At 43.9% G+C, this 12,266-nt stretch overlaps 1 protein-coding gene across 1 annotated transcript in view; it reads left to right on the plus strand.

The window, feature by feature from the left end:
- The window catches only part of NFKB1 (nuclear factor kappa B subunit 1), a 124,695-nt gene that overhangs the window by 53,513 nt on the left and 58,916 nt on the right, over positions 1-12,266 (plus strand). Inside the window, exons 3-5 of the mRNA XM_044274701.1 lie at positions 722-794; positions 5,618-5,658; positions 7,991-8,089. Of these exons, the coding sequence (XP_044130636.1) occupies positions 722-794; positions 5,618-5,658; positions 7,991-8,089 (213 nt within the window). The remainder of the gene's footprint in view (positions 1-721; positions 795-5,617; positions 5,659-7,990; positions 8,090-12,266) is intronic.

Here is a 12,266-nt window from a genome sequence, read left to right on the forward strand (position 1 = left end):
AGTAAGAGAAGGTTAGGAAGCAGATACTCCTCTACTTTCTTGTCAGGGAGAGAAAAACAGAACTGGATCGCACATCCACAATGCTATGCTTTGATCTAATTAAACTTATTTCTCAGCGCTATATTAAAGTGTACAGCCCCCCATACTGCATGCTGTACAAGAGGCATTAGTGTACATTTTGATCAAAATGCATAAGCCCACTCACCACGCCAAGGTCGCCTCTTTGAGTGGGACCTACTCTGACAAAAAGGTGCAGCGACAATGCAGTGACAAAGCGGCACTGCCCTAGTAGGCGGCGGGACCCAGGAGTCCAACAGCAACCCTGCTGTCTGACAATGCCATGCATGACACTGGGTCCCACCAACCCACCAGCACAGTGCCACAAATACAAAGGCCACCGCGCAGTACTGCACCATGTGAAGAGTTGTCTAACACAACATGTCCATTGCTATCTCCTCTACTTTCTGTGTGCAGTGCATGGTAGCCAGCTTTCACCCACTATCTTTGTGAGAACTGCAAACTAGACATTCAGCATGCATAGAGGAAAACTGCTGAAAATGATGCCAGATACAAGAATTGTGATAGCCAGAAATAGTGTTATCCCTCTTGTAAATCACTGTACTGCTGATTAATGCAGAGTGTGTTGAAAGGTTGGGTGTGCCTTATGTGACTGGAAATGTAAATCAGATTGGCAAAAACTAACTTTCTTTCTTCTGTGTAGATGCTAGATGTCTACTTCACACCAAACCCTGCCTATGGATATGACGAACAAATCATACCTCCACATAGGAATGGTAAGAAAATTCTTCATACAATAAATGCAGATATTAGCTATTACAGTATCTAAACATATCGCCCATCATATCAATGTAGAAGTAAACTCGCCAGGTCAAATCGGATCTTACAAAATAAGGGCAACAAATGTAGTCAATGCAAACTTTTTAATTCTGCTGTTCTATAAAATATCATGCTTACAGATAACATGTTGGAGCAGTGGAACGATGGAAACAAGAAAGTTCATGGAAGGAGAGAATTTAAAAGAGTTTTTTGTCAATTTGATGGTCTATCCTGAAGATAGGTCATAAATATGAATTAGGTGGGGGCAGGGGCAGACCATGCGACTGCTATGGGGCCTAGTCTTAGTTGGGATTTCTACTGGAGGTGAAAACTTGACCAGGACTCTACCCTCTAAAGCAGGGATGTCAAACTCGTGGCCCTCCAGCTGTTGCAAAACTACAACTCCCATCATGCCTGGGCATACTACAGCTATTAGGGAATGATGGGAGTTGTAGTTTTGCAACATCTAGAGGGCCACGAGTTTGACATCCATGCTCTAAAGGAACAACTTTTAGCAAATTAGGCATTGAAAAGGGTTGAGGCAGAAACCCTTCTGTCCTGTGTGGGGGGCCTGGTTTAATCCTTGCTATGGGGCCCTTACTTCTCTATGTACGCCACTGGGTGGGGGGTCGCTCACCTCCCCTTGATTATTTATAGCCTGTAGTGGCTATGTCTGAGATTGCAACTCAGGCCTATTCACTTGAATGGGACAGAGTGCCGGTGGGTGGCATTTCCAGGCACATTCACTACAGCACGTATAATGCTGTACCAGCACTGTTCCTAAAAGCTCTGACAATCCTTTATTCTTGAGTACAGCAAGCACATACAAATAATCACGGCACCCCGACTGTAAACGCGTTTCAGACAAACTACATGTCCTATTTTTATGTATTTGCTGTACTCAAGAATAAAGGATAGTCACGGCTTTGAACAAGGGTGCTGGTTTTTACTTTGTGGATTACAAAACCTTAAGACTTTAATGAAAATGGAAAATATTGGTTAACATCTCATTTTATGAGCTCATGCACACTGCAGAGCTGAACATAGACCCATAGTCCATACTGATATCTATTACATTTTCATGAGCACTCTGTATGCTGCTGAATGCTGCTTAGGATAGTATAGTTTACAGCATACACTTGAATCGGAAGGAGCCGTCCCATAGAAGTGAAGGGGACGGCTTGTAGTTACACCTGCTCACTGCTGCAATGTCTACGGCAAGCGGTTAAACAGTAAAGGGAAGGCTGCCCTAGCACGGACTGTGGCCTTCTCTTCAACCAGCTGACCAGCAGGGGTGCCGAGTTTCAGACCCCTGACGATCTGATATTGATGACCTACCCAGAGGATAGGTCATAAATATTAAAATCCTGGAAAACTCTGCATGTTCCAACTTTCAACTTGTTCATCTATAGAAACCATGAAAACCACGACCACAATTCAGCATGCGTGAAAGCCACTTAAATGGATAGGAGATAACTATTAGATCAGTGGGGGTCCTAGCGCTAGACATAAATGGAGCCGCTCTGTTCATTTTGGGGGGCCTCTGGGGGTATGGGGTCCCTTTTCGCATGATTGGCAGGGATCCCTGCAGTAGGACCCCCCACCAATCTAATAGTTATACTATACTCTGTGGATAAGGGATAACTTCTCACAACTAGAAGTGTCCCTTTAGTTGTTGTCCCATGTGTTTGGGACCCTGTTGTCCACTGCTGAGCTGTAAAGATAAATAGCCTGATCTTTTTTGCTCCTGTAGCATGTCTTTTTTTTTCAAGTATCCGTTGGGTGACCAGATGATATCCTTTACTTACCACAAACAGGACCTCACCAATCAGCAGAATGAAGAAGTAGCATTGCCTGCTGCAGTACCTCGGGGCTTTCATTGCAGTACCCAACACAGCTACCTCCATACAAGTGCAGCTCAAGCCATTCAAGTGAAGGAGACTGAGCTGCTGGCCGTCTGACTCCACTGATCATAGATTGATGTGCTATTCTAAGGGCTCTTGCACACAGCCGTGTGCACCCCTCATCACGGTTGCGGACTCATTCACTTGAATGGGTCCGCAAAACTGGCGATGCTGTGCGGAAGCACGGATCAGAACCCCACGGAAGCACTACTTTTAGCGGACCGTCGGATGCAGATCGCGGACCCAGTCACTTGAATGCGGCTGCCCTTACGCTTGTGGGCATGAGCCCTAACAGTAATCCATGTATGTGACATCACAGAACACACCTAGAATTGCAATAAATGTGACATTTTTTTAAAAAAAAGACCCAGCCCAATTTATTTTTATCAATGGTTGATGGATAGAAAAACGTGCAAAGTGATGTTAATTCAGTCAGTTTAGATATTACAACACATAATGATGGCTCTGGGCAGTCAAGCAGATCATTTCTGTCTAGTTAAGCAGAACATGAAGACATTTCATTAAAGGATTTTTCTTCTACACTTCCTACTGATTTGCTTTACTGTTCTTGCGTCTTCTGATTCCTATCACTAATTTTTCAGAGAAGCTTACTGAATAAAATGTGTAATAAATATATAAATTGATTATATCTATTTTTTGTAAACCATTGGTGCTGATCAGTCCTAACAATTTTATCAACTTTCAGCACTTTATATCTGACTCTTGGTGGTTTTCAAAAACTCCACGCTTCTTATCTTAGTTTCATCTCATCACAAACGTAAAGCTCATTTGTGAATGCTTTTCTAAGAATAGCTAAATGTTTAATTACTTTATAGCAGGCATGCTCAACCTGCGGCCCTCCAGCTCTGGTAAATCTGCAACTCCCACAATGCCCTGCTGTAGGCTGATAGCTGTAAGCTGTTTGGGCATGCTGGGAGTTGTAGTTTTGCAACAGCTGGAGGGCCGCAGGTTGAGCATGCCTGCTTTATAGAAATCCTTTTTTGTCATTCAATAAAGCTAGAGATTAAAGGGGTTTCCGTAGATTCCTAACAGCTCATAAATGCTCATTATAGTGACGTTCTTAACAGTTAAATGAGTGTTTATGAGCTGTCAGGAGTTCAGAAATAACAGCTGTTGATCCCGGGAGCCGAGAGCCTGCTATTCTGCAAATGCACTGAAACTGACATCTTTTAATTAGAAAATGTTTAATAAATCAGTTGAAACAAAAATTACTTTTGGCCCAAAATGAGCAGACACCTGCAAAGGGTTCCATAGCCTTTGCATGCCATTTCCACCTCGAGCATGTTTATTAAAAAGAAGCAAGTTCAAATTGTCCTAAATAGGTTTCCCCACATTGAACATTTATCACCTATCCATAGTATAGGTGATAAATATCTAATTGCTGGGGGCTCCACTGCTGGGATGCCCATCGATCACTAGAGTGGGGTCCCGAGACCCCCATTCCTCCATGTACACTCCTCCGCTGTGTGCGTCAGTGCCGTAGACATTGATTGGAGCTGCAGGGCACATGCTCAACCACTGCAGTCATGTACAGGACCCACGTTCTAGTCCCAGCAGTGGACGCCTCGGCAATCATACTTTTATCACTATAAAGTCATTTTTATGTTTATGACTGGCTTCAGCAGTGACGTTTCTACAAGCAGCACATCACCACTGAAGCCAGTTATTAGCTGCAGTGGAGCAAATGTGTCACGCTCTAGTGTGGGAGGGAAACCCCACACTGAACATAGGAGGGAAAGGAAATGAGGTCTGAAAACTAGGGAAGGAAGATGACTACCAGTATGATCAGACCCCAAACGTAGGTGAGTTCTTACACAGAAATACCTAAAGTCCTATTTAACCCTAAAGGACCCTGGTACTAATGACAGTTATGAGACATCCTGTTCCTCCAAAAGGAAGGATGAACGGGAGTCTCCCTAAGGCCTAATACAAAACGACAAGGAAAAGCAACACACAGAAAAGCCAAAATACAAAGAGAAAGGGTAACACTTAGGCTACATTACATGACCAGATGTGTTTTGCGGTCTGCAAAAAAAATTCACACGGATGACGTTCCGAGTGGCATCCTTTTTTTTGCGGATCCATTGTAACAATGCCTATCCTAGTCCACAAAATGGACAAGAATAGGACATGTTCTATTTTTTTTTTGCAGGGATACGGAACAGACCTACAGATGCGGATAGCACACGCTGTGCTGTCCGCATTTTTTGCGGATCCATTGAAATGAATAGGTCTGCATCCTATCCCCCCCCCAAAAAAACGAACGGAAACAATATACGTTCATGTGAATGTAGCCTTAACTTCCAAGAAGCTATGGCAGGACCAGGAACTCAGCCGGGATCCAAACGCCAGCAATCCACAGGTCCAAATGAAGCTATAAACCGCACAGCATTGTGGGAGAAACAACTATAAATAGGGAAAGTTAAATGACCACAATAGCAACACCTGGAGGTTAAGGGTGTGGCCACTACCAGACACGGCACAGACGCCTATTGATCCACAAGGTAAACATGTCAAATCGAACCACGTGTTGCCAGTCCCAAAGATCTCCTGCCACTCACTGTCGCGGGGACAGCCGTATGTCTCGGTACGTCTGTGACACAATGTGACCATGTCCATGCTGTCTTGGAAGAAAACAAGCCTGGAAGATGAACACACCATGTGCACACTCCTCATGACTCCACAGGACCCAGAACTATATGTCTGATGTATTCTTGCAGCACTCCTGTGGCGTTTTCCCTACTAGTGGTATGGGCCTGTAGCTGTAATATACTGCACTTACATAGGCTGGCAGATCTGCTTTAGACTAATGTGCTTGTGATCCTTCTAAATGCTCTCCTTGTTTTTTCTTTAAGTTGATGGACCATATCTTGAAGTTGTAGAGCAACCTAAACAGGTAAAGAACTCTTATTATTTACCTTTCATCCATAAACTCTGTTTTATGCTTCCATGCTATGTTTATGGCCTGGTTATCAGTTACCTTAAAGAAGACCTGTCACCTCTCCTGACATGTCTGTTTTAGTGACTACCTGCATTCCATGTGTAACCATTTTGGAGCACCTAACTCTGTGTTGTGCCATTCTGCTATTATTCCCACTAGAAGTTTATGAAGAAATTGCCAGCCGTTTGTAATATAGTTCCATCTGGGTGTTACTAGTTGTAGGTGTGTCCTGCACAGCCTTACACTATCCAATCAGTGCTGCCATTGGGAGGTTGTTCAGGAACACACCTCCAACTGGTAAAACCCAGATGGACCTTCATTATTGACTGCTGGCATCTCATTCATAAACTTCAGGTAGGAATAAAAGAAATGGCACAACATTGAGTTACGGTATAAGAACACATGGTACAATGTCATTACATGGTGATGGTGTCAGAAATGGCAGGCTTTACTGAAGACAGCAGGTCAGCAAGTCCATAATAACGGGGCACATTTATTAAGAACTGCGTTTTAGACGCCGGTCATAATAACGGCCCATAGGTGGCTGTGAATCCGTCGGAGTTATGAAGAGGCGCAGGCCTCTCCATAACTTAGGCGCATCTAACGCCAGTTCTAAATGTAAGACAGCTTCCGAGCTGTCTTACATTTTGACCATTTTCTACACCTAAACCAGGCGTAGAAAATGGTAAATGAGACGGGCCTACTCGTTCATGTCAAGAGCGTTTAGTTGCGCCATCTGCTCCTGAAATACCCCTAATTTAGGCATATTTCAGATTAGTAAATGACCCCAATGTTTTTTTCCCTCCAACACAAGTTAGGCTGAGTTCACACCAGCATTCAGCATGCATGCAGGACTTTTGTCTCTGCTTCAAAACTCTTCCTCTGAGCAGAAACATAAGGGACCCCATTATAGTCTAAGGGGTCTGTAGGCTCCTTTCGGCTCAATGTGCTGAATTATGTGCTGAATCTGTCCTTTCCATTCTTCTGCTCTTATAATGGAGCAGAATAACGGAAAGGCTGAACGCTGTGAACTCAGCCTTGAACAGTTGCTTGTATGGATCCACATCAAAATTAAAGGGGTTATCCAATCCTATAAAATGTCCCCTCATATGAAAGGCCCCTTACATTGAATATACTTACCTGGCTCCCTGCTCCCTGCGCCGCTTCTAGTCCCCGCACGGCCACTGCTGCTTCTCCCCGTGCGCGGATAAAAACATCCGGTGCTGAGGAGTTGGGGGGGATCAGCAAATGGCAGGCGGGGACTGGGACGAGCCACCCTAGCATCACTTGTCCCCTGCCTGCCATTGGCTGCTCCCCCACGACACCGGATGTTTTCATCCATGCACGGGGAGAAGCTGCAGCGGCTGTGCAGCGACCAGGAGCGGCACAGAGAGTGGGGAGCCAGGTAAGTATATTCAGTGTTGGGGGGGGTCCGGCATATTGGGGAGGGCTCTTCATAGAATTGTATAACCCCTTTAACATAAAACAGCAAAATAAAGTCCTTACCTGTCTGGGCGCTAACTAAACAAGGTTTTCCTCGCCTATGCTCAGGCTCAGCATTGGATAACAGGAGATCAGGATCACACAACCAGCAGGACATCTAGCCTCCCATGCTCTCTCACACAGAATGAGCATTTCTGCTTTTATTCCCACAGTATTGAGCCCAGTAGCTACACCTGGGATTACCTTAGACTAGGGCAGTAATGGCGAACCTTTTATAGACCGAGTGCCCAAACTGCAACATAAACCCACTTATTTATCGCAAAGTGCCAACACAGCAATTTACCCTGAATACTACAGTCCAATATAGAATATCTTCCATGTACTTTATCACTTATCTATAATAGCCTGCCTACATTCAATGCGCTGCCTGTGCTGTTCATAGTGCGCCGTGCGCTGCTGAATGGCAGGAAAAGTCTAAGGCATATTGGTACACCATAGACTTTTTCCAGGGTGTGGGTGCCCACAGAGAGGGCTCTGAGTGCCGCCTCTGGCACCCGTGCCATAGGTTCGCCATCACTGGACTAGGGGAAAAGTAGTACTGGAGTGAGGTGGAATGGCACCCCCTCCAGTCCTTTCACATACACAGTGTTACAATGGGAAATGCAAGTACTTACTACTAGTAGTAAAACAGACTTGTCAGGGGAGGTTACAAGTCCTTACTAACACATTTAGACTTCATGGCATATGCCTATGTCAGCATGTATATCAGATTATGTTATCATGCAGAAGCATGAAATGTAGTCTGTGCTATTCTTTTTATTGTATGTCATATTTCTCTTTGCAGAGAGGTTTCCGCTTTCGATACGTGTGTGAAGGACCTTCACATGGTGGCCTTCCTGGAGCTTCTAGTGAGAAAAACAAGAAATCCTATCCTCAAATTAAGGTTAGATTTATCCGGATAGACTTGGAACTTGTTCATACTACCACTAGTTATTTCCTTCAGAAGAGTGGAACAATGAAGATAATGAAAGGGCTGGATCTGGCACAGATCTGAATGGTGTTGCGTGAACCCCATTAACCATGATGGGTGAGTTCAGTTTCCGTTCGGGATTCCGCCCTTTTAGCAGAAGGAAAGTCTTACGTACAGCACTTTTTTGTCTGCTGTTTCTGACGGAATCTGTGATTGAAGCTCCAAACTGTGAACAAGCCCTTAAAGGAATTCAATGTACTTCATGGTTATTATGCTGTCTAGTTGTATATATGGCAGACTTCATATAATGTGTATTGTTCAGTTTATGACATGCACTATCTTGTCATTTATTGCAGTGTTCCTCACCTCCGATCCTCAGGGCCCACCTTCCGGTCATGTTTTCAGGATTTCCTTGGTATTGAGCAGGTGGTATAATTAGTGTCAGTGCATCAGAACTTACCACAGGTATTCATTCTGTGGGACATTCTCAAATCGTGACCGGTAGGTGGGCCTTGAGGACTGGAGTTGAGGAACACTGATTTATTGGATGTGTGGTGTCTGCTGGTCACCAGTATGCCCCATGGTATGTACATTACCCATTGGTACTATTCTTGGATCTATATAGTGCAGTTATCCATTATATTAGCAGTTGATCCAGGTCCAGTGTGGTTTTAGTACTGTCAGTCTTCTTTGCCATTTAGCTCCTTGATGATTTTGCCCTGAGCTGAAGGCATAGTAATCTGACTGGATGCCACAGACTCACCTGATAGCCCTGTTTAAAGGGCTGTGGGTAAACCGTATATCTGTGAAGGAATCAGTACCTGATTGGTGAGGGTCTGACACCCGACACCCCCACCAATCAGCTGTTTGAAGAGGCTGTGGCCTTCTCACAGCCTGCCAAGCAGATTGTGGCCTTACTTGGCATTGAAGCCCCGGCTCATTCACTTGAATTGGAGTAGGCTGCACATTTGACCAATGAAGTCCTCACTGGAGTTCCATGGCCTCTTCAAACATCTGATTGTCAGGGGTGACTGGAGTTGGACAGCTACCAATCAGATGTTGATGACCTATCCTGAGGATAGGCCATCAGTCGCTAACTCATAGAAAACTCCTTTAACATATTACTGAGAAACAGGTATAAGGACAAGCACACTACCATATTGCATATACAATGCTGTGCCTTTTACATTTCATCCGTTTACAAAAGGGGAAGTTTTACTTTCCCTAAATAGAAGGAACTTAAAAATCACACAAGTAATGTATTTATATTTTACTGTCTTGGTCTGGTACACATTGCATCAGCACACATTTTATTATACTTCTTACCTAGAAATTAAAGGGATATTCCCATGTTACCATTTATGTGATATCCACAGGAGGTTGGACCTGCTCCTGTCTCAAGAGCAGGGCCCCTTCCCACAGCCCTTATGAATGGAGAAGTGGCTGTACTTGCTTCTATGGGATATTTACAGCATGATTTATAGTGATCATGAACTATAAAAGAGCAGTGGAATGTTTTTCTTTTTTATTTCAGCATTTTTACAAAAATGATTTTTTTTTTTTAGATTTTTTAAAAAAAAGCAACCCAGTAGCATTGTAAATATCCTACACTCCCCAGTTCCCCCACTACGGTCCTCACCTCCAGTCTGTCTTTACATTTCTGCAGCATTAACGTAGTTGTACATACTACATGACCACTGCAGCCAATCACTGGCCTCTGCTGAGTCTAGTGATTGGCTTTGGCGGGAGGGATGTACTGAGATGGAGGACTGAAACATGGTGCTGAAAACTGTGGGAAATAACTTGAGTGCGGGATTTTTATTTCATCATATTTAGTGGCGCTAGGTTACATTTGAAATCAGTCGGCCAACTCCATTTATTTTAACTTTTAACTCAGTAAGGGTCTATTCACACGTCCGCAAAATGAGTCCGCATCCGTTCTGCAATTTTGCAGAACGGGTGCAGACCCATTCATTTTCAATGGGGCCGGAATTTGCTTTCCGCATCCGTATTTGCAGATCGGCATCCGCATTTGCAGATCCGCACTTCCGGATCCGCACTTCCGGACAAGATTAGGCATTTTCTATTATAGTGCCAGCAATGTGCGGTCTGCAAATTGCGGAATACACATTGCCAGTGTCCGTGTTTTGCGGATCCGCAATTTGCGGATCCGCAAAACACTTACGGACATGTGAATGGACCCTCACACTGACTTTTAATTTATTTTATGGTATGCTATGATTATTTTAAATGTTGCTATAAATCCATTGTCCAGGCTGTTACCAGAGTGTCAAAACCAACAATACAGAATATGTGTAATTACCTGATCCATACCTGATGAGGTTCCTGTAATACAGCCAGTTCTCCTGTCCTGATCACACATGCACAACTGCGGCTTATGACGAGCATACCTGTCATGTCCTGAATGAGTTAACATGCCAGACCCTTTGCTGTCCAGGAGAGCAGACGCAGAGGTGCCTGGCACTCACCTGTCTTCCTCCCCCTAATGATGTAGCCATGCACATGTGGCTGTTCCATGCGTGGTACCATCTTCTTATGTGCATGGGGCAGACTTCTTGGGACAGAAGCCACATTTCGAAGACACTGTTTTGATAGGGCGTTTGTATTAAAATGTACCCTATGCCAAGTGTTTTTTAATCTGTTAAAATGAGAATAGGAATTGTGCGGCAATATGTAAGAAGGGGCTGTATTCAGTTTGTAATTTATACCATTCATATGTTTATAGAGTATGTTATAAATCAGTGTGTCCTAGTGTAGCTATTATAATCCCTTTCATGCCGCAGCATATTTCTGAGTGTAGCAGTACGTTTTTGCAAGCTGGTTGGCCGCACGTTAATTTGGGAAATTCCATGGACCGGTTAGTGTACTTTCCATTACAGGGACATGTAAATGCATTGGCTGCCTTCCAGATGTTGAGAGCTATTCAGAAGCTACTGTATACACATGTGGGTTATTACACGGATTTGTGATAGTGGATGGGATGCTTGTGTCCAGCTTCTAGCTCACTCACTGTGCTGCAGGGGGTATTGTTTGTTACACAAATGCAGTGATTTGTTACTATTATTCATTGGGTGATTTTTGCGGTTGTAGTGTTTGCTTTTAAAGAGCCAGAGAGTTAGAAGAAGAAAAATACCCTAACCATCCAACTCGTTCACGGTAACAATTTCCTTCCCCTCTGTATTCACAATGCAGTGTATGTTTAACCCATCGCAGACCTTAGCGAATTAGTACATCAACAGGGAGCAAGAGGTGTATGGAGCAGAGTCATCAGTTGATCCTGCTCCATAAGCGCATATATCAACTGTGTAATACAGCCAGCAGACCGCAATGACTGGGATCAGAGACAACTCCGATCCTGGTCTTTTCACCCCACAGATGCTATGGTCAATAGCAAGCACAGCACGTAAGTGGTAAAACAGAGGGAGAGATCTCCCTCTGAACAAAGCCCCCACAGCGAAATCTCAGGGCTCAGATTGGTGACAATGACAGCTCGGGGTCTTGTGAAGGCGGTCAGGCTTGTCATAGTAAGCTGCCTGCTAAGCTGAGGCATAGCCTTACAGGCAGCAAGTAAAAATTCCCTAGATTGTGATGGTTCTCTATTGTAGTCTATGGTACAAGCCATCAATAGGCCCCTGAGGAAACTAAAAATTACAGTGAAAAAAATAATAACACTAAAATCTTAAAATTCTAATCATCCCCTTTCTCAGTTTTACATATAAAAATAAACAATAATAAGTAAGCTTAATTGTCATTGCTGTGCCTGAAAATGTTAATGAACTTCTTAAAATATAAAAATATTTTTCCTGCGAAAAAATAAGAATGCATGATTCCCCATTTTTATTCACCTTGCCCCTCTAAAACAATTGAATAAAAATGATCAAAAGGTCATATGTAACCTCAAATTGTACAAACAGCATCTACAGCTGTCCCCACAAAAGACAAGTCCTAACACAGCTCTGCAGACAAAAGCCCCTTCCAGACGAGCGAGTTCCACGCTCCAGACTCACAGCGCGAGTATGCGGCAGCTCCCATCTTGACCTCCCAGCACTGACGGGGTCGCATAGCACTATATTGATTTAGGATTCTATGTAACTCTTACAGTTCTGGAATGTATTGAATAACACTGACA

Source organism: Bufo gargarizans, unplaced genomic scaffold, assembly GCF_014858855.1.
Source record: "Bufo gargarizans isolate SCDJY-AF-19 unplaced genomic scaffold, ASM1485885v1 original_scaffold_2009_pilon, whole genome shotgun sequence".
NCBI lineage: Eukaryota > Metazoa > Chordata > Amphibia > Anura > Bufonidae > Bufo > Bufo gargarizans.